The 22,222-nt window shown below is 45.1% G+C and overlaps 1 protein-coding gene across 2 annotated transcripts in view; it reads right to left on the bottom strand.

Moving 5' to 3' along the window:
- The window catches only part of LOC138300419 (vertebrate ancient opsin-like), a 566,835-nt gene extending 548,074 nt beyond the window's left edge, over positions 1–18,761 (bottom strand). The window contains exon 1 of one of the 2 annotated variants that reach the window (XM_069239767.1): positions 18,015–18,761. In XM_069239767.1, the coding sequence (XP_069095868.1) occupies positions 18,015–18,378 (364 nt within the window). In that variant the 5' untranslated portion in view covers positions 18,379–18,761. The remainder of the gene's footprint in view (positions 1–18,014) is intronic. The other variant, XM_069239765.1, reaches the window with a different exon arrangement.
- Between the last annotated feature and the right edge of the window lie 3,461 nt (positions 18,762–22,222).

The raw sequence follows: 22,222 nt of genomic DNA, 5'->3' as shown, positions 1-22,222 counted from the left end.
TGTGCTGGACTCTGATTTTGCTGTTTTTATTACTCTGGGCACGTTACCACTGTTAACCAGTGCTAAAGTGCAAGTGCTCCTGTTTAAAATGTGTATGTAATTGGTTCTCCATGATTGGCATATTTGTTTTACTGTTAAGTCCCTAGTAAAGTGTACTAGAGGTGCCCAGGGCCTGTATATCAAATGTTACTAGTGGGCCTGCAGCACTGGTTGTGCCACCCACACAAGTAACCCTGTAATCATGTCTCAGACTTGCCACTGCAGTGTCTGTGTGTGAATTTTTACACTGTAAATTCAACTTGGCAAGTGTACCAACTTGCCAGGCCTCAACCTTCCCTTTTCTTACATGCAAGGCACCCCTAAGGTAGGCCCTAGGTAGCCCCAAGGGCAGGGTGCAGTGTATGGATAAGGTATGACATATAGTAATGTGGTTTATATGTCCTGACAGTGAAATACTGCCAATTTAGTTTTTCACTGTTGCAAGGCCTGTCTCTCTCATAGGATAATATGGGGGCTACCTTTAAATATGATTAAAGTGTAGATTCCCCTAGAGAGTAGATGGACATGTGGAGTTTGGGGTCCCTGAATTCACAATTTAAAAACACATCTTTTAGTAAAGTTGGTTTTGAGATTGTGTGTTTGAAAATGACACTTTTAGAAAGTGAGCATTTTCAAGCTTAAACCATTCTGTGACTCTGCCCTTTTTGTGGATTCCCTGTCTGGGTCAGTTTGACAGATGGGTTGTTTTTCACCTCACACTAGACAGTGACACAAAGGGAGCTGGGGTGAAGCCTGCATTTCCTAATTAGCCATCTCTGCTAGGAGGGAGGGGTGGAGTGGTCACTCTCATCTGAAAGGACTGTGCCTGCCTCTGGCAACGCAGACTCCAACCCCCTGGTGTGTGTCTGAGGCCTTGCCTGGGCAAGGCAGGATTTCACAAGTAGGTGTGAGTCCCCTTTGAAGAAAGGTGACTTCAAGGACTAAAATGGGTATAAGAAGGGCACCCAAATCTACAGACTTTAGAAACACTTCTGGAACCAAGAGGAACCTCTGCCTGGAGAAGAGCTGAATAGCTGAGGAAGAAGAGCTGCCCTGCCTGTGACTGTGCTTTGTGGAGCTATCCTGCAGTTGCTGCTTCTGCCAGAGTAAGAGGGTAAAGACTGGACTTTGTGTGCCTTCCATCTTGAGAAGAAATCTCCAAGGGCTTGATCTAGAGCTTGCCTCCTGTTGTTTGAAGTCTCATGGACAGCAAAGACTTCTCTCTGCCAGCACCTGGAGTCCCTGGAGAGACTCCTACTCTGCCCTGTGGTGCCCATCCAGTTCCTGGGAACCTGAAAGGAGAAGCTGGCAGCCTAAAGACAAGAAAATCGACGCACAGAGCGCCGTGCGGGGAAAAGATTGACGCAAATCCGATCTGCCGCTGAAAAAACGATGCGCCGCCGGCTCCGCAGCTGAGAAACGACGCTCGCAGGAAACGCGACTGAAAAATCGACGCACGGAGCAGGAGAAACGACGCGCAGCATCGCTGACGGAGGCTGGGAGATTACAACCTGCGCTGCGGGATTTTCGGATCATCGTGCGGCTGGATTTTTGACTCAAGTACCGCCGTGCTGAGTTATTTTTGATGCACACCTGCCCGTGCCGGGTTATTTTTGACGCACACCAGGTTCATTTTCACTCTAGCAGAGCTACTGTGTTTTTAAAACTACTTAAAGACTCTTTTTGATTTTTAATTGATAACTTGACTTGTGTATGGTGGATTTTTGTCGTTTTGGTCTTGTTTTGTTTAGATAAATATTTCCTATTTTTCTAAACCTGTGTTGTGTCATTTTGTAGTGTTTTCATTAAGTTACTGTGTGTGTTGGTACAAATACTTTACACCTAGCACTCTGAAGTTAAGCCTACTGCTCTGCCAAGCTACCAAGGGGGTAAGCAGGGGTTAGCTGAGGGTGATTCTCTTTTACCCTGACTAGAGTGAGGGTCCTTGCTTGAACAGGGGGTAACCTGACTGTCAACCAAAGACCCCATTTCTAACAAAGGCCATTTCAAAGGAGGCTATGGACGGATCACTGGCTACAAACTGGTTATGCAAACATGGAAAAATAGAGGAGCAGCTGCAGGAAGATTTAAGGACTTAGAATAAATGCATGGAACATGTTTATGACCACTGGATGTGATGTTTATGTATCATGTAATGTGACTATAATGTAACATAATAAACTGTGGCCTTATTACCCCAACAAAGGTTCCTTCACATTTATTGGGGGAGGGCAAAAGTAAGGTGGATGGGCCACAGGTTGGTGGCACGGTGGCCACACAAATGGCTTGCATAGATGCCTCTTGCATATATATTTATACAAATATATATATATCTAGAAATGGGTGTGTTAGATCTGTCAGCCTAAGGGTGCTCTTCCCCCAGCCCTTTTGCCTTACTCCACCATATTTTTTCTGATCTTGTTTTTGTTAGGACTCTGTGCACTTTACCACTGCTAACCAGTGCTGAAGTGTGTGTGCTCACTCCTTAAAACATGGTAACATCAGTTTCTCTCCATTTGCAATACTTAATTTCATTTTAAGTCCCTAGTAAAATGGTACAACATGCTCCCAGAGCCAGTAAATTTAAAGCTACTAGTGGGTCTGCAGCACTATTTGTGCCACATACTAAAGGAGCTCTTTAAACATGTCTCAGGCCTGCCTTTGCAGTCTGTTTGTGCAGTTATGAACTGCAATGTCGACCTGGCAAATAAACCTTTGGGAGGCCAAAAGCTGCCTTTTTAATACATAAATCATGCCTACGGTGGGCCTTAAACAGCCCGCAGGGCAGGGTGCAATGTATTTAAAAAGTAGGACAAGTACGTTTAAGTTTTACACATACTGATAGTAAAAAACTCTTACACTTGTTTTTCACTACTGCAAGGCCTACCTCTCCCATAGAATAACTTTGGGGTTACCTTACACATTTAAGAATTGATAATGTCCAAATGGAAACAGGTAAACAGTTCAGGTTTGGTGTTTTGGAATTGTAATGAGAAATCCTCTTTTATGGTAAAGTCGGATTTCCAATTACAATTTTTTAGAAAGTTGTCATTTTCCTTCAATTTAGTGCTTTCAGCCTTTCTCTGGGTCACATGACTGGGTGTAGTTGGCAGTTGGCCTTAGTGTATGTCTCCTAGACAGCCGTACACAATAGAGAGCTTAGATGTACCTAAATGGGCTATCACTGTCAAAATGGGAAGGCGGGTTAGGCACAGTCCCACTTGTAACTAAATAGGCTATGTCCTGCGTTCACACAAAGCATTGTATAACTCCTGTAGTTAGTCTAGAGGCAAGACAGGAGTGGCAGCAAACCTGAGCACTTCAAAGGGAATCCTCTAGATGTTTCCCACTTCAGAGATAGCACTAGTTATGAATATTGGAGCTTGGATGCCAACTCTTCAGTACATTTCTGGACCCATGGTAGAATCTGCCAGGAAGGACTGCTGTGTTGCTAAAACGACTGCCACTCTGCTGGACTGTTGACCTGAAGTACTGCTTCCCTGGCCTGCTGCATTTTTGCATGGCTGCGAAGGACTGGACCTACAAATTGTACCAAGGACCACCAGAGTGACTATAAGGGCTAGACTCTAGTAAGCAGTGTAGGAAAGTAGCATCTTTCTGACATAGTTACCTCCATTTCTTGCCTGGTGTCAGTATAATTAGACTGTGGTACATTGAGATCCTGCCAACCAGGACCCCAGTGTCAGTGTTCTCTCTACTAAATTTAGTTGGTAAGAAACTTTTACACACCAGAATTGGGATACAGATGCACCCATGTAAGTCTCTAGTATATGGTATTTAGGCACTCAGGGCAGTGGTACACCAGGGGCCCCCCATGGTCTGCAGCATGTATTGTGCCACTGATGGGAGCTCATGCAAACTGTGACTACAGGCCTGTAATTGCAGCCTGTGTGAAATGGTGCATGCACCTTGCACCCCATATATAGGGATTGCTTTATATCATGGTCACTGCACTCTGACCCTATAAGTCACCCCTACTGTAGGCCCTTCAGCTCAAGGGAAGGTTGCATGTCCCTAAGTTTGATTGTTCTCCTGTATGAGCAGGATCCCCCTACAAATCCCATATTCCATTCCCTGGGCTTTGTAAGTGTGGTGAAGCCATCTTATGGTATCTAGTGGACACTGAAGCCATCTTATGGTATGTATTGGACTCTGGCTGTCGCGAGTGGTCCAAATACATAACGGCTTCCCTGAACTTAGACATGTTTGGTATCAAACATGCTGGAATCATGCAACTACACCAATTCCAATGCTAGTTGCATGATTCCAAATACTCTGCAGATTCCTTACAGGATCCCCCATTTCAGCCTGTGCAGCCTTACGGGGTCTGGCTGCCAGCCCTCGCTGCTGTCATCCCCAGACACTGTTCTGCCTTCCTGTTGCTGATCCTAACTCATGTACACAAACTTGGGGAAAAAGCCCTTGTAATCCCACTATTCCTGGGCTATCAACTAACAATAATACAACATTGGTATACAGTAGGGAAAAAGATAAATGTAGAATCACAAATGTGTGTACCCATTATTATAATTATATTTGCAAAAATACCACCAGGGTCACATATCAGCTTTTCAGCAGGTGGCTTCTTCAGGAACTACATGATCACTTTGTATACACAGCCGTCGGGTCAGCACGGCGTGATGGAGGTGTCCTCCAGGTTCAGTGACCTAAAGTGATGACCCGCCGTATTGGGAGCGACTTTTTGAGACACCATGAAGACATTTAGGTAAGGAGAGCGAAACCACACAAAGGATAGGGGAGTGACCACCCCCGTCCAGCTTCTCCTATAAGGAGGTTCACAGAACTCTGCCAGGTGGCTGATTCATTCTGCCATCGTCGAAACAAGGTGGACAGAGGCCTCTGGAAGCATCTGACTGGTTAGGCCAGGTAGATGACGTCCCTGATCCCCTCTAATAGGTGGGTCACTACAGAGTGACAACCCCCCTTTTAGGGTTACTTAAGGGCTTCCCTGAGGGTGAGTCCTCAGATTCGCCAAGCAAGACTCTTTAAGTAACTCTCTGCAAGACATATTCTGCTTCTGGCCTCCGGAACAACTGCTGGTTTGCTTTTGGAACGGAAACAAGGCTGTATCCAGTTAGGAGGGCTCCCACTGCAACATTGTTTCTCCAGCTACTGCAAGATTTCTGTAACATGCCTGGCTGTGCATCCTCCAGGGTCAAAAGGACTCTGCTTGCATCCAAGAAGCAAGAAGGAATCTCCCATGGAGTACAGGAGTCATTCCCCTGCATCCACAGACAACTCAAGATGACAACGACCAGCTGGTATATCCTGCTGTCCCCCAGACAACAAAAAGGCTATGCTCACAGGTAGTGGTTTTGTGGTCCTCTCTGGGTCCAACTTGTCTCCTGACCAACTTGGGAGAAAGTGGGCCCTTGCTGCAGCCACTGGAAGAGAACACCTGTGCATCATGGCTATTGCTCTTACTGAGGCTTGTTGGCTCTTCCTCCAAGAGACCTTAAGTTCCAAGAAGCCCCAGCCTCCAATACTCTGCAACTCTAAGACGAGCTTCCACTGTGCAGATCCTGCGATGTGGAACTCCTGTTTTGTTGTCATGCTGAGGCCTCTCTGTGTCTCCCTGTGCCTGCTGCCAGTGGGTCACTCGTGGGGGCCCCTCTGACTCTGTCTGGCTTTCCTTCCTGCTGAAGGCCTACCCTGACTCCCTTCCAAGAGTCAAGGCACTAGGACCTATTCCTGTTTGTAGTGTATATGTTGTGTTTAGATAGTTCCAAGTGGAGATATACCAATGTTAGCATAGCAGTAGTGCTGTAATTATGAATACTTTATTTTTGCAACAGCTGGTGTGGTTCTTTCTCTTGTGAGAGTTACTGACTGACTATTGTGGTATTGCAAGTGCTTCAAACTCCTAGATAAGCTTTAGCTGCTCACCACAGCTACCCCTAGAGAGCTTTTGCTATATGGACACCTAAACACTATCACTAAGGCTTGCTTGGACTCAGTATAGGGTGCCACACCATAGGTGTACACTATAAACTGAGCCAACCTCCTGCAAGCAGCACCTGGACTCTGCAACTGTGAGTCATAACCTGCCAAGGGGTGCCACCCCAGCCCCAAACCTTTGGAAGTGGTCCTGAAAGTGCTCTGCCAGCCCATGTATGAATCCAGCAGAACCAACACATTTCCTCTGCTGCATGATGCAACTCCGAGCAGGACCAGCGCATCATCTCTGCTGCACTGACTTTTCTTGACACAAACACCTTGCACCACCACAGCAGCTCGAATTTCTACTCATCATAGATGTTTGAGCGCAAGAGGGCTACTAGATTTAGACTCTTCTGAAAATAATGTCATAGTTGAATTCACAATGTCTAGGTAAGTTGCAGCTATACAAAGGTAAAGCCTAGTAATTTACCTGCACACAAATGCCAGTTCAATAGTAACGAAACTGGAAGAGGCCCCCCTGCATAGAACATAGAGAGGGCTCCCCTCTGGACTCACTCAGGCCAGGTAGTGGGGCCGCAGAGGCCTTTGTTACGCCCATGCCTCTTCTCAACTTCACAAGAATAGAAAAAGAGTTTGCCTATTCCTAGGCACACTCATGCAAATGTATTCAACTATACAGTATAGCTGTATAAATCCAAAAGGAAAACCGCAGACTGCATAGGGAAAACTGTATAATGGCAAAACAGGGCAGTGGGAGTAGTCTTAAGTATACAGCAAGTACTACTGAGTCCCTCCTAACTCAAAAACTGAAATACTGCTACCAGGTTCACGCTATTTTACACATGTATTTTCTTAAGAAGTGTCATGTATACCTCAGTAACTAGGGATACCTGAATTAATCTCAATTAATCTAGCTAACCACAATATAAAGATTTTTTAAATCAGTTCTCAATGTTATGAGATAATTTTCTTGGAGGGGAAGTTCGAGTATTCCTGTTGCTGGAATTATATAGCAACATTTGCCCTCTCATGAGGCACATGTAGAGATCTTGTGTGGAAAAGATTTAAGGTTAAATATCGGGAAACCAAGGATGCCTGACTGAATTTCGTTTGTCCTTGCTTGATGACTCAGAATTTCCTCTCTTGAGAAAACATGCTTGGCCCTTTTAGCACAGTTTCAAATAATGGATTCTGAATGATGCAGTCTCATAATTTCTAAGACTTGATTTAGTCTCATGGGTCATCCTTAAGAATTTTACCTCATGGACCAAAGCTACATGACAGTCAATTTTAGAATGTATTTTTCTTTAGGGGATTTAAGATTTGGAGTTTTTATTTGGATCATCAATTATCAAGCGCTCTCTTTCAAAGGGACCAAAGACATTCGGTTTGAGGATGAAGTGTACAATCCAGGTGTGATTCTGCTCAAGACAGAGCAGTCTACTAGTAATATCCTTGCAGCTAAACATTGAGATATACAAATGAGTTATCTTGGATGCTTATGAATAGAGGCAGAAGTCATGACATTTCCCAACTGGTCCATGAACAGATTTAACAACGTGGGTGACAGGGTAGATCCTTGGGTGTGATATAGCCGATGAAAGATGGTGACATAGAGAATGATTGGTTAAGAAATGTTCCGTAACTCCGAGAAAATTCCTTTAAATCTCATATGCTTACAAAAGATTTCTGACCCACATCAATAAATAACACTTAAAAAGTCTTTAAAAGATTTAACAAGGCGTGTAAATGTATCACCCTCTATCCATGGTGCTGAGATGTCATGGAGTTACAAAGTATCAGTTCCAGTGCAACACGCAAGCATGAAACATGACTGTAGCTTCCTTCAAATATTCTGTTTAATGATGATTTGATCTGGTTAGGCCTAAACACACAAAACAGTTACTAACCCTTCAGAGAGACGAACAATAATACTTGAATGGTTCTTCAAGAAAGCAGGACTTAATATGAGTTTCACTTTACAGGTGATTACTTGATTTGTTTTTCATTTTTCATGTGCTAGGACCGCAGCTTGGCCGCTGAGAGGTGTTAATTAATGTATGCCGAAAGGAAGAGGACCTGTGGGGCGTATCTGAACCGTATTAGCAGGAAAAAGAGCATTAACACCATAAAAGCACTTTTCATTTGACAACAACTGCAGACAAACAAGAGATATCCAATAACGCATAAAATATGATGCTGTTTAGGTCTGCTTTAAAAGATCTGTCATTTTGTCATGCACTTTTCCCTTGAACACAGTAATGGTTTGTTTCTTTACTCTGCGTTCCTCAAGCCTTGAATTATCGGAGTCAAAGTTGTTAAGCTTGACAAAACTGAAAGTGAGAAACTGGGTGACTACTAAATGGCTAACCGCTTGTATAAAACACCCACTACCTAAATAGAACTCATTGTGCTGATTGTTCAAGGACCACCTAAAACAGGTAGAACTTTAGAGCCTTTCTGAAAACAAGTAAGGATACAGATGAGTGGAGGCCAATAGAATGATTGCTGCATGTGATTGTCTATTGTGTCCAGAAGTGTTTACCACTCTTGAAGATGAAACCTGAAACATTTATGTATGCATCTGTATGTTTGGGTTTGCTGATACAGAGGACGTTTCTAACTGTGAAGTAGTAGGGTATGGTCTCTCTGCACGTCATGCTGCTCGCGCAGCAGTTTAGCACCAATAGTGTGAGCAGTGCTGAAAAATCAGCGCAAACAGCACTCTATGGTAATCGAGAGTGTGCGGCCATTCAAGTTGTCTTTGCAGTCACTTGAGTGGTAGCAAATATAGCCAAAAAGCAGCCATCTGACATGGACATCACTTCACCAAAATGCCTGGGGTAGCAGAGGTGACATCACAGTCCCTTTGACATCAAGTTTCACTCACACACACACATACTTACACATACACCAAATTCATGCTTACATACACTTTCTCACATAAACACACTCTCACCCGCAAGCACGCCCACAACATACATTTAAAAGCGTTTTCACTTACCTCAGCTGCCATGGAAGGGCATATTTCAGCTAATTGTACCCTATTTTTGTTACACTAATAGTGAATACTATGATAATATTCACTATTAGTGTAATATAAAATTGACAGAAAACAAAGAGAATGGAGCCCCAACTAACGTCCACAAGGACAAACTGCCACTGTGTTCCTGGCACTGAATTGGCCACCTCTGAGGCCAGAGGTAGCAAAGGCAGTGCCAGGGGTCACCGAGGGCAAGCCAGGTGTTGCAGCTGTGACTCCTGGCAACCCCTAAATGACATCCATGTCCTTTGACCTCAGTCGCTCGCGAACGCCCATGACTGCCCGCATTAGAAAATGGTGCAAGGGGACACTAAATCTAGCTCTCTCTCTGCAGCCTTGCAGGAAACAAATCCACCATGCAATGATTGTCAGAATTTGGCCAAATCTGGCCAATTCCGCAGTCGATATGAAACATTCCACTCACCCTAATCATTGCCTGGTTCAGCCATCTTAGATGGAAGATCTTGTGTTGATGGGTTCGTTGCTGGCCCAAGTACCCTCTCCCTAAGGCTTCAGAGGCTGGGACATAATTCCAAATTCCAAATTGAGAGACACAAAATACCATCTGCTTGTTTGTAGATCTCCAATCTGAGCTTGACATACACATGCAACAGTGCTTCAGGTACCTCCAGCTGTACTATACCCTCTCCCCATACAAAAACTACTTGATGATGTGCCAGAATTTAATCTTCTCAAAGCAAGATTGCTGATGGACAAGATGGGTAATCACAGCATTGTAAATCTAAAGTGTTCACTCAGACTTCTTACCTTCACCACACGAGATGTGGGAGTCATACATTGGCCCACTTGAAGAGGAGAAGAGATGCAACACCTTAATGGCCCAGTGGGAAGCGATGATCTCTACCCTGTTCTGACTGATTCACTTCAAATATCAATTATAGTACACGTAAAATAATCTGGTAGTTTTTGCCGTGATTGCTCCCCAAAATACTTATAAAGCAAAGACTCAGAGGTTCTTCATCCGCACTACCTGGCTATATCCTGTGATGCAGACCGTCTGGCACGTGGTAACCCAACGAAATGTCACACACTGGAAAGAATTATATACAACTCACATAAGAATGGCCTACTCAAAGTCTTACTCTACGTAAATGCAAAGCGGTGCACAAAGACACTCCTGCACATTGATATTGAAGTTCAGAAAAGGGAGATTGTACAAGAATAGCTAAAAGTGAATTCTCCTGACCTGGAAACCTGGGCTCATGGATTGGACCACTGATTGACACTTGAGCTTCCAACATATAGCGTCAGTGGCCATCCACTAATGCACAAAATGTATGGGAGACCTGGGGAACTAGAGGAGTACCGCACTTTGGGCCATTGAAGGGATGGGTGCATGAGGTGGGGAAATGTCAGGGCAACAATGTCACTGCTTAATGGACACAGGTATTATTTTGCCAGTGAGAGATCTTACTACAGTTTTCCCCCAGAACCTTTTTCTTTGGTCTTTTCAAGATTTCTTGGATTCAGCACTATTGAACTATTAGTGCTACAATCTTGGGTTGACCTTCAATTGAATTGAGCATCTGTTTCCTTCTAGCTACCTCAAAATTGCTCTCAAAAGATATTCAATGAATCTTAGTCTTCTATTAACCTGGTTCGTTCATGGCTACTTCTGTTGTCTTATGAAATGCCTGCCCCAGAGTCCTTTGTCAAACTGTGTGATTTGAATTGTCTGTTACATACTTGTAGACTAATATTTAATGGAGACATTTGGTAACAATGCATAGCCATCTGACTATGTAGACAAAGCAATACTTGAGAAATCCTTAAAGAAAACAAGAACTAAGATTTGGTGAAGAACTGTAGAATGTGCCAGAGCTGGTCCCTCTTCAAGGTGGGAACAAATGCAATCAAAGCAGAGATACTAAAACTTCACTCAAGAAGTTATTACAGGTCTTTCCGTAATCTTGTCCCTAGCTCCCAATGTTCATCTGAATTTTTGATCAGCCTGGGCTTCGGGGAGCAATTTGCCAGATCACATGCCCAATCAAAGGGCAAGCTTGCATGCTAAATCACAGCCCACGTGTATGTGCTGCTCCACCATTTACAACTTATCTGCATCTGAAGACAGCATTGCTGTTTGCATACACTCCCATGCTCCTGCCTTTGTGAACCAATCAAGCAACAGCTTTCAGAACATGCTTGCTGTTGGACCTGGCCCTTTTACAGGGTCATTCCCCAGACGTTTTGATTTTGCCTCCTTATTTTTCTGACCTTTGTTGGCTGACGTTTTGACTCTGAGCACTTTTTCACTGCTAACCAGTGCTAAAGTGCATGTGCTCTCCCTTACAAAATTGGTATGATTGGATTATACTTAATTGGCATATTTGATTTACCTATAAGTCCCTTGTAAAGTGGTATCCCTATACCCAGGGCCTGTAAATTAAATGCTACTAGTGGGCCTGCAGCGCTGCTTGCGCCACCCACTGAAGTAGCCTGTCAAACATATCTATGGCCTGCTAGCGCAGAGCCTGTGTGCGCAGTTTCCTGCCACAGGGACCTGGCATCTAAATTTACTTGCCAGGCCCAGAACTCCCCTTTTACTAAATGTAAGTCACCCCTAAGGTACGCCCTAGCTAGCACTTTGGGAAGGGTGCCATGTATGTAGAAGGCAGGACATGTGCCATGTTACGTGGCCTGTCCTGGTAGTGACAAACAGCCTAACTTGGTGTCTCACTGCTGTGAGTTCTGCCTCCTCATAGGATTGCATTGGGAATGCCCTGCCTTATCTGTAAGGGGTATGGTCTGATTTATGAGGGGTAGAGTAGGCATGTTTGGTATGGTTGTGACAGTGGTAAGAAAAGCTGCTTACTGGTGTAGGTGTATTTTTTATTACTATCACAGAAATGCCACTTCTAGAAAGTGCGCATTTATCTGTGCTTATGACTTTGGGGTTGTGCAGCTTGTCTCCAATCCACGTCTGGGCAGACTGACAGTTGGGGCTTTGTGCATACTTCTCAGACAGCCTGAACACAGGGAGGGTGGAGGTGACACAGAGGTGTATCTACATATTGTAAAGCCTTCCTGGGCTGAAAGAAGGGAGAGGCGGGGCACACCTGCATTTGTAAAGGCTGTGCCCTGGCGTCACACAATAGGGTTGTTAACCCCCCACAGATGTTTGGAGCCTGTGCTGAAAGGAGAGAGGGGGCACTCCCAGAACCAGTTGTAACTGGCTGGAACCTCCTCTCCCTCCCATTGTAAAACACACTGTAAACCCAGTATAAGTACAGGGGAATTTTCCCCACAATTTGAACATTCTTGGAACTTGAAACTGGACACAGAACGCTGAGGAATGGACTCACCAGGAAACCTCCTTGGACTGCTGCTGCTGTGCTGACCTGTGACCTGCCTGGTCACTAGGAGGAACTGCCACCATCTGCACCCCTTGTGCTGGCCTGTAGCTGGGCCCACCAGCCCTGTGCTCCTTCTTGTCGGGCTTGCTCCCAGGGGCAGGGTGCTATGGCCCCTGGCCCCTGCAACCACTCTCTACAACTGTGACCGAAGCACTTTTCAAAAGGCGCTCTTTTTATTGCTGACGAGAAATCACCGCCGCAGCCCAGGCTGCAGATTTGGTTCTAGCGCTTTGAAAAGTGCTTTATTTCTGATCCCCAAGAACACCGCCGCAGCCCGGGAGCCTCAAAGTGCCCCTCGCGCTCTCCACTGCGCCTCTCCTGTGTTTGGATCACCGTCGCAGCCGGGATCTTGAATTCTCTCTGAGCGTGAGGTCCGCGCTCACCTCAGTGCCCCCAGGGCACTTCCCAAAGTAAAGGAAGGAGCTAGCACACTCCTACCATGCCCCCGGGTGACGTGCGCTTTTCGGGGTGCCCCCGGGGCACACCTGGTCTCCCAATCTCCACGCTGCCTCCCTAACGGACGAGGGAAGGCAGCAGAGAAGCTCGCGCACCGGACGGGTGCGGCCGCAGTCGGAAGCGGGTGAGGAGCCTCAACGTAGGCCCCTGCTTCCTTCACTACCTCTGTAGGCAGCCGCACCCTGCAAGCAGGACACGGGGGAGAAAGGGAGTTCCCTTTCCCCCGGTCACTGCGCTAGGGGCGCGATCGCACCTACGGCTTTAACCTTTGGCGATTTGGGCCCCACTTTGGAGAGGGCCATTAGAGCCCAGGGCCCCCCCCCCAAGGATCATGGGTCCCCAGAGGGGCCCGTTCTTTTCATTGTAGAGGGGGTAAAGACCGCCCCTCTCTACCAAGAGACCTCAGAGGCCCCCGTTTTGCGCATAGGAGCACTGGGGGCCCCATTGTCCATCTTCTAGGCACGGGGAGTGCCTCTACCACAGAAATCAGGTACTTTCTAGGGAATCTGGGCTCCAGGAGCCTAGTATAGACTTTTTGAAGTTTTTAGATTGCCTACCTGTTTTTCTGCCCCCACATATATGTGCTAATGTTCCTTTTTATGGGCATGTCTAGCTGATATGTATTTATATGACTTGTGAGATATTCTCTAATGTTTCTTTTATGGGTATCTAGGAATTGTTCATGACAAGTGAATATAATTCTTATGGTAATTCCTGACTACTGCTTATGTTGCAGAATCCTGAGTACTTACGTGTTCTAATGTGACAACTGCATATTCTTGCAGAGTATTAGTAACTTGTGTAACGATCTGACAACTACTAAGGTAGCAGGGTATTACTTATGTGTAATGTTGGTCTAATTATGTTTTGTGCAATACAGATTATTTTTACATAGCTCAGTGTTGTGTTTACTTTGTGGTGTACATTTTGCGTCACGTGTGTTGTGTAAACGCTTTACACATTGCCTCTGGGATAGGCGTGACTGCTCGTGCCAAGCTACCAAGGGGGTGAGCAGGGATTATCTTGGATGTGTAACTCCCTTGCCCTAACTAGAGTGGGTAGGTTCTGCCTGGCTGAGGTGCATACCCTAGCCAACCAGAAACACCATTTCTTACACTTGCTAACAGCTGGTTTCATTTCTCCATGCATAAAATGCCACATCAAGCTCTTGGGTACCTTTGAAGACTGTCTCTCAAGAATGTGTCATACCGTGAACTATCTGTTCTCTGAGAGACAATCAACACATACATATCTTTGATGAAAATATTGAAGACTGGCACAGTGTGGAAGAACAGCATCATGAGATGAATAAAATAATTCAATGCCTAACAGCGTATTATTTAGGTGACAAGACATAGCTCTCGTTGCTGTTAGTACTGTTATTACTAGAGTTGATACTGTGCTATCAGTCCCAATATTATGAGGTTTGACATGTAACAGCGTTCGTGCCATTCATGGTCAAACTATTGTAATCTATACATATATACAGAATACGTCTATACAGAAAGGGGAAAAAAAAATTCACCTTTCAGCCATTGGTTATCTGTTTTGTCATTTACATTATAGCTCGCCCCACAGGACAGGACACAGTGTGGGCAGCGGGTCAGTCTCTCTGCCATTGGTTAATTTCACACTTTGAGAGTCAGCCCACAGGACAGGGAGCAGTGGTTCCCAACCTTTTGACTTCTGTGGACCCCCACTTTATTATTACAGGAACCCAGGAACTCCCACTGACTCATTATTGGAATCCGGAGAGCCCCCACTGAGTCATTACTGAAAGCGGGGGACCTAATCTGTTAATATTATTTCGTTTTCTAAGCAGTCAAGGACCCCCTGAGGAGGCTTCACGTACCCCCAGGGGTCCCCAAAGCACAGGTTCGGAACCAATGATGTGAAGCATCGCTGGACTGCATTTTGACTGTTCACTTGTGACTCCGAACGTTAAAGGAGACCTTGTACACTGTTTCCTCTTACTCAGACTTTTCAAAATCTTATTTGCTGCAACATGATAGGGTGCTGAACTGTAACTACAGTCAAATAGGACGGGGTACAACGAGGATCACTGGCGTTTCAGTACTTCTCCCATGTGCGCACTGCACTCACCAAAATATTATCTGGGCATGCTCTACTGAGCTGGGTCTCTTCTGCTCATGCTCTTCTAATGATGTCTCCTTAGGCATGCTCGGTGGAGTTGTCACTTCTCTGTCCATGACCTCTCGATCGGTGTCCCCAAAGTCCATTCTCATGTAAACAGTCTCTCAGCAGTATCCGCTCCCTGCACATCCAAATCTTTTTACCTTAAGGCAGACACGTGCTATGAATCTCCTCTGCGTAAAGGAGAAGTTATTTCTCTTCACAGTGAGGGGATTCCTGTACTATTGCAACAAGCTAGCCACAAGGCAGTTCTACCTGAGCATGTAATATTTATGTCAGCGTTCTACTCTGATATTCATTTGGTGTTCATCAGGGACGTGGCTTTACTTAACAAATACTTCAGCAATTATATACTATATATTATGTCATTCAACACTGTATTTGCTTTGGAAAAAATATTTAGCAATGTAATTACACAATAATATTTGTTTTAAAAATAAATGGAAATGACGTCTGGGTAATAACCTCCATTCTACGATGACCTTCACTCTTTACATGAATGTGTTTCTCAAATGCTAGGGCTTTCTTCCATATGCAAATCATCATGCATGTCCACAATTTAAAATCATGGCCTAGGGCTTGGAGTTACATAGCTCTTGGCAGTGCCCTTTTCAGTCGGCCCCGTGAAGCTATGTCCACCTTCTCCCTGCCAACCCTTTACCTGAGCCCCATCAGGTTCTGCCCTCCCTTCTCCATTCTGTGCCATATTTTCATTCACATCTTGCTCCGCTGTGGCTCATTGGTAGGCAGTAATTGGGAAGACCATTGATGAATGTAAATTAGGTGCTACAAAGAAAGTAAACAAAACGCCACTTGTCCTTTCATCATCTACTATTCTCTTGTCAAGGTGTAAACCCTCTGGATGTGTAGTTTGCTTTAAAATAGAGTCTTCTAATGAAAGAGATTAATATGTTAACTTAGCATATGTGCCACGCGTCAATTCCCCAAGACTTAAGATTGGTGATCACTTCAACTCATCTTGGCATATGGTCTTTGATATAGAGAAATGCATCAGTCAAGTCAACCTTTACACTTCAGATTACACCACTGCCTTTATATTGTTGCATATAATGTGCAGAATTGCATCTGGTCAACTTTCTTTGAATATATGCAGGACCACTCAAATTATGCGATTCCACGGCCGCAGAGTTTTTCACATAATTATGGATTTATTGCATTTGCCACATAAATCATCATTTGCTGCATCATCTACTGAGTTTTAAAAAAACAAATGTGTTTCTAGGTCAAATGGACCAAAAGTGCAGCGCAACATGTGTTCCACTGCGCGTCAACACATGTTGCCATGCAGTGGAAGACCCTATACAAAGGTTGACTGGTCACCTTTCAGTTGCACATTGCTGGATCTGGATGTTAAACCGGTACTAATGAGAAGAAACCTTTGCCTCAAGAGTATTATCATGCAAAAATTGCAAAATAATGAAGCAATGTATCACAAAATCTGCTGCATTATGCTGCATAATTTGCTTTTTCATGCCGCAGAATGTAATGAACATGTCACATAATTTGGCCCTCCCCTGCTGGAAAATTCCAGTGGCCTTGAATATAAGTAAAGCCACACTGTGTTGCATGTGCTTTTTGTCTAAATGCTCGAAGGCTATTCTAAAAAAATGTCTCCTGGAATACGTTTTACTGCACTCAAGAAATCCTACTTGGATGCCTGAGAAGAGCCATTGTAAGATACAAGGAGCATGTTGGGATAGAAGTAGTGTTTTCTAAAATACATATCTAAATTTATAATTTTCATTTGCTATCAAAAGTGTTTTAAAAGAATGTACCAGAATGTGTTTGGGAAATTCTACCCACTATGTTTCACAGGATGGACAGCAGTGTTCTGCTGGTCTGACATACAGACTTGTCAGCTATCAGAAGGCTTTGTCTGTATACTTAATAACTATATAATGTAATTCACTATAAATAGTGTGCATTGTGTTGTGACTCATCAGTGTCTTGGGTTAAGCAACTTGTTACTGTACATAGGGACACATTTATCAAAAAGTCACACAGCGCAGCAGAGTAAGTCACCTTGCTGTACTGCTTGACAGGGAAATGGCAGGAATACACCATATCCAACATTATATGGTGCATTCCTGCCTTTTCTCAGCGCTGACACACAATGTGCTGCCTAGCACTAATGCAGGTACTCTTGACCATGGTGCAAGGGTACTTGTGTTGTAAGCAGGTATATTTTGTGCGAGAAGTGGCACCTTCCTGCACAAAAACAATCTCCTGAGGCATTTTCCTCTTTATATATGTGCTGTAGAATCCAGCACACGTAGAAAGAGAAAAAATAAACATATTTCTCCTTTTTAGGCCTCACTTAGGGAGGCATAGCAGTTTCGGCACCTTTCCAGGTCTGCCACTTATGATAAATCTGGTAATGCATCAAAATCCATGGGTCCTGTGTAGGAACACTCACGCACCAAACATGGTGCCACCCTGGGGCAGAGTAACGCAACACAGGCTTCTGCGCTGTGCTGCGTCGCATTACTCTGGATTTATCAAGTCCCTCAGGGCCACGCAAGATGCAAGGTGGCCTTGCTTGGCTTGACAAATTGCATTTTAAGAGTTGTGTCATTTTTGCACCCCGTTGAATGGTGCAAAAGCAATGCAACCCATAAATAAATGTGCCCCTTAATGTCTGTGGTCTGTTTGCATAGTGCTAATTGGTATAGGTGCATATGCACATATATTGCTATATTGGCAGAAATGTATGTGGTATGACAAGTTGTGACTCAGTTGTGGGTATACACATTTGGAAGCAAATGACATACAAAAGCCAAACCGATTGACTTTGCCAGTGCTTGTTGATATAGTCATCACTAATAATATTGTAATTTCAAAGTGTTAAGAAAAGAGTTACCAAAAAGTTTGAGAACTTAAGTAACTTTAAAATATATTTTCACTATATCTTTCTAAAAACATAAAATCCCCCGCAGGTTTTGTGAAGATCCTGCATGCATCATGCAACTAAATACTCTTACCAAAGAAAGTGACAGCGAAGCCCTCGAGCATGCAGGTCCAGGGCCCCAGGTAGAAGTAACCTCGGGAGTTGGTCAAGAAGCTGATACTGCCTCCGATGAGGGAGACTAGAAAGTCGGCCACCGAAAGGTTAACTATGATGTAGTTGAGCGGCTGCCTCAGCTGCTTGAACTTGGCCGTCACCAGGATCACAATGAAGTTCTCCGAGAGCGAGAGCGCCGTGACCAGGAACATGAGCGCCGCCAGCAGTTTGAAGTTCCAGGGCTGCACTGTCGTCAGCGGACGCTGGAAGGGGTCCCATGGCGTGGTGTCCTCTGAAGACTCGAGGAGGAGAGATGTATTCGTAAGTACTTCAGCCCTATCCATCGCTCCTCGCGCTCCGAAGCGAAGGGGTCCTTAGCTGGCGCGCGCCGTGTTAGTTCAGCATCCTGATGTGCAGTTCGGCAATTAAAATTCCCGCTAAAATTGCGCGGAAACACATACCTTTACACCGTTCAGCTTAGAAAGTTGTTTGTAGTTTTAATCGCGTTAATGGCACAAATTGGGCAGAGGGCGCGTGCCCAGGTGCTCCTCGTACCTCCGAGGGTGTGGTATCTATCTCTCTTCCAAGGTGCTGCAGTGGCTGATCCCTGCCTGCACAGACGCGGGAGGGCAGGAGCCGGCAGCTTCTTCCTCGAGATGTTTTCAGTGACAGCAAAGAGCTGTAAATAATTTGTCCGTGAGCATGTCTCTTTTGTAGTAAAGCGCAAGACTTTGCACGCCATCCTTCAAAGAAAGGTAAAGAAACCCGGCCTTCTTTGAAGAGGGGAGGGGATAATCTCCCTCGTCGCTCATTTGAAGCGATTGGGAAGTGAATGCAGAGCAGGCTGCTTAGCAGCCCAGAATCAAACAGCGGCGCCGGGAAGGCGCGCAGTGTGGTCAAATGAAAGTGGTACAGAAGTCGAAACACTGCACGCTAGTCATTCAGCACTGCAAAGTAGTAGGGAATTACACTAAGGACATTTTAATCATTTGGGGGGCTTGGGTCAAAAGTGTTTCAGAGGGCCCTGTTCGGTACAGCTTTGCATTTATGATCCAGTTCCAGCTCTTTGGTGGCCTGGTCACTGACAGTAGTGCAAAGGCACAACACTGTAAAACGGCAGCAGTTCACTAATCCTGCAAATAACCTCTATGACACCCTCCCATTTCTCATATGTGAGGTCCTGTTTTCATCTAAAAGGAACTTTTTATGGATGTTGCATGAAGCAAACTCAACATTTCTCTTTAGAATGTCTGCGATAGACTCTCACACATCGCCACGTTAAAAATAAATCACAGGTACACAGTGTTTCTGCTTAAGAACTATTCAAGGTCATCAGGGCAAGACTTTGCAGAGCAGAGCTGGCTCTACTGGGGAGGGGCGGGATGGGGGCTGAATGGCTGCGGTCCTGGGCCAGCGCGCACCTTGCCCGTGCTTAAAATGTCTCTGGATTACACGGCAGTAAGGTCGAGGCGTGCGCTAAAAAGCTTGAAGACTTTCAAATGTATACAGTGCGAAACTGGAATGGAACGGCACTCACTGGAGACGCGCCCCTCATGCGAGTGTAAGCACGATATTGTTGGATAAACAGCAACAGTCTGTGATAGTTTATGTGTAAGAGCACTAAGGAAGTCACCAAAACAATGTACGAAATAATGTTTGCAAAAGACTTCTTTAGGAAAAATGCAGAGTGGGAATCCCCAGAGGGAGGCTTTTAGGTCCATTGTCATGATATACAATGAACTCGCAAAGGGTGCATGGCACTTAATTGGGGCCATGCACAGTCACAGGGGCAGATGGCAGGACGTGGGTCTTATAGATGAAATATATTACCGGAACGCTAAGCAGCATGCCTTACCACATTCGTGTCTGCACATCACAAGTGCCCTATGGAAAAACATGCAGTGTCACTTATTAGGATATAGCACCGAAATGAACATGCTCCAGCAGTACCCTCGAAGGTTGACTGCAGGAATAAGCACACCAGAGTGTGAGTAGGGTGACTTCATGCAGAGCAAATTCAGCAGCACATCCTCAGGGTCCCACTTACCAGTGGCCATGTAAACACCCACAAGCCTTGGCATGCGTCATCACTGACCATGAAGCATGCACAAACAACCACAAGGCTAAGGGCAACATTGAATGACAGACTTGCTGGTGAACAAGAAGTCATGATGTCAATGGTTGACAGGTAGTCCTGAAACCAATCTGGTAGAAAGCAGCATTTGCAGTTGTGCTTCTAGTTGTGCGTGCCAGGACGTCTCCAGACCACTCTCCGTATCACTCTCGGGAATACAGGTCTGCTAGATCATACCATATCAACCATCCAGCTTGATGTCCTTTGTACACCAGAGAGGTATACATGAAACCAATATGTAACTGTAAAACCTCCTAACCTGAATGTATCCAGATAGTTATGACTCCAGGGAAGCCAGTCCAATTGGTATATCTAGATGGTTTTCTCCACTCTATATGTTATGGGTATGGATGTTGTGGCCCACATACACCATATATCAATGTTTCTTCTACGCTGTACAGAATGCTGTCACATCTGAGCATCAGCTGCATTCTGCACAGTTTACGAGTTGTGCAATATAGATGCTTTTTGGGTAACTAGTTATTTGATGCTCCCCTCATCTACCGTGGTACTGTTGTTATTATGTACATCAATCATCACCCACCAAGAATTTAGCCTAATCCAAATTTCAATAATTTGCCTCATTACAGCACCCACTATTATTCAGGCTATGCCGACTGTAATCAGTCCCCCCACATATCTTGTATCCAGCGTGACTGGCGTGAACTCGCTTCGCTCCTATTAGTGGTGAATTAAGTCAACAATGCCTTTGTTCCCTTTCACAAAATGCTGAGCTTGGTCTTTACATGACTATAATGACAAATTACCCAGCAATCCACAGTGGCACTACAACACAGTATCATATGTTGTGTGTCAAAATATTAGGTCAATAACACCGACCTGTACTTACATTGACTCCAGAATATCGACCACCAGCATATCACCAAGTTAACCATTGACAGGAAAGTATAGATTTACTAATCTTAAATCCACATCTATTTAGCTATTTAACTTGCGTTCTTCGGCAGCAGGGGAGGCCTTGACTTTGCCTGCACTACACTTCTCAGTAGGTCCTGCGGCAGGGATGACCTAGTGGACAGGGCAAGCACCAGGAGGCGCATAAACTGGGCACTTGATCCTGCAGTGCACGAGCGTGCAATCCGTGACTGTCCGAAGCTGGGCTGGGCACTCCCTCGTGATTTTTCGACACTGTGGGGTGAGCAGTTTTTATTTCTGTTTATAAGTGAGTCTTTTCATAATGGGGAAGCACAAGCAGCAGAGTGGCAGAGACCAGGCTGTGGGGGCAGGGACTCCACCACCCCTATGCTTGACGCTTTCTTAGCGAGAGCTGTGGGGGTTGTCGCAAAAGAGATCAACCTTGCGGAAAAAAGGCTTTCCCTCCAGATTAGTGACTGCCAGAGAGGATTCACCCCAGAGGGTTTCTCCAATGTTGTTGTTAGTGATGATATTTCAGTTGGAGATCCTTCTGGCAGAGATTACTCAATACAGTGGCCCCTGGAGACCAATATGCTTTTCAGGGAGTTTGTGGTAATTTGCTTCCTACTTAGGGATCTGGTTTTATCCTCTTTATGAGTTCAGTCCAGGCCAGGCCTGGGAACATGTTTTTCATGCTAGTGGAATTTGGGTAATCATCCAATTTTGCATTCATTGACATTTGTGAAATTCAACCAGTTTCAATTATTTGACATTTTTGTACAATTTTTCACATTTATTTTTAGTGAGAGACTGTCGCACAGGCACAGGAACAGGCCAGACTGATCCGACTCGAAGGAAGGGGCTCCATAGTCCGAGTCCTGAGCAGAACAGCAACAGGGAGTCCAGAGTGGGGAAGAGAGCATGTAAGGACACATGCAATAGAGGAGGAAGCTGACAGCCGGATCAGCATAGAGGAACAAAGCCCCGCACATGGCACAAGCTCGCCAGATATATCAACAGACAGTCCTACAGAAGGGATCAGAGTCTACAGAGCCCACAGATCCCTCTCATGCCCAGCTCTGCCAACAACTGGCCACCACGACTCGTCACTATATGACTCCTCCCTGTCACAAGCTCGCACCGCCCTGCTGCCACCCTTGACCAGTGTCTTTTCCACC

The sequence above is a fragment of the Pleurodeles waltl genome, chromosome 6 (genome assembly GCF_031143425.1).
Source record: "Pleurodeles waltl isolate 20211129_DDA chromosome 6, aPleWal1.hap1.20221129, whole genome shotgun sequence".
Taxonomy (NCBI): Eukaryota; Metazoa; Chordata; class Amphibia; order Caudata; family Salamandridae; genus Pleurodeles; species Pleurodeles waltl.
The sequence above is the reverse complement of the archived record's forward strand: the minus strand, read 5'-3'. Positions and strand labels throughout refer to the sequence as shown.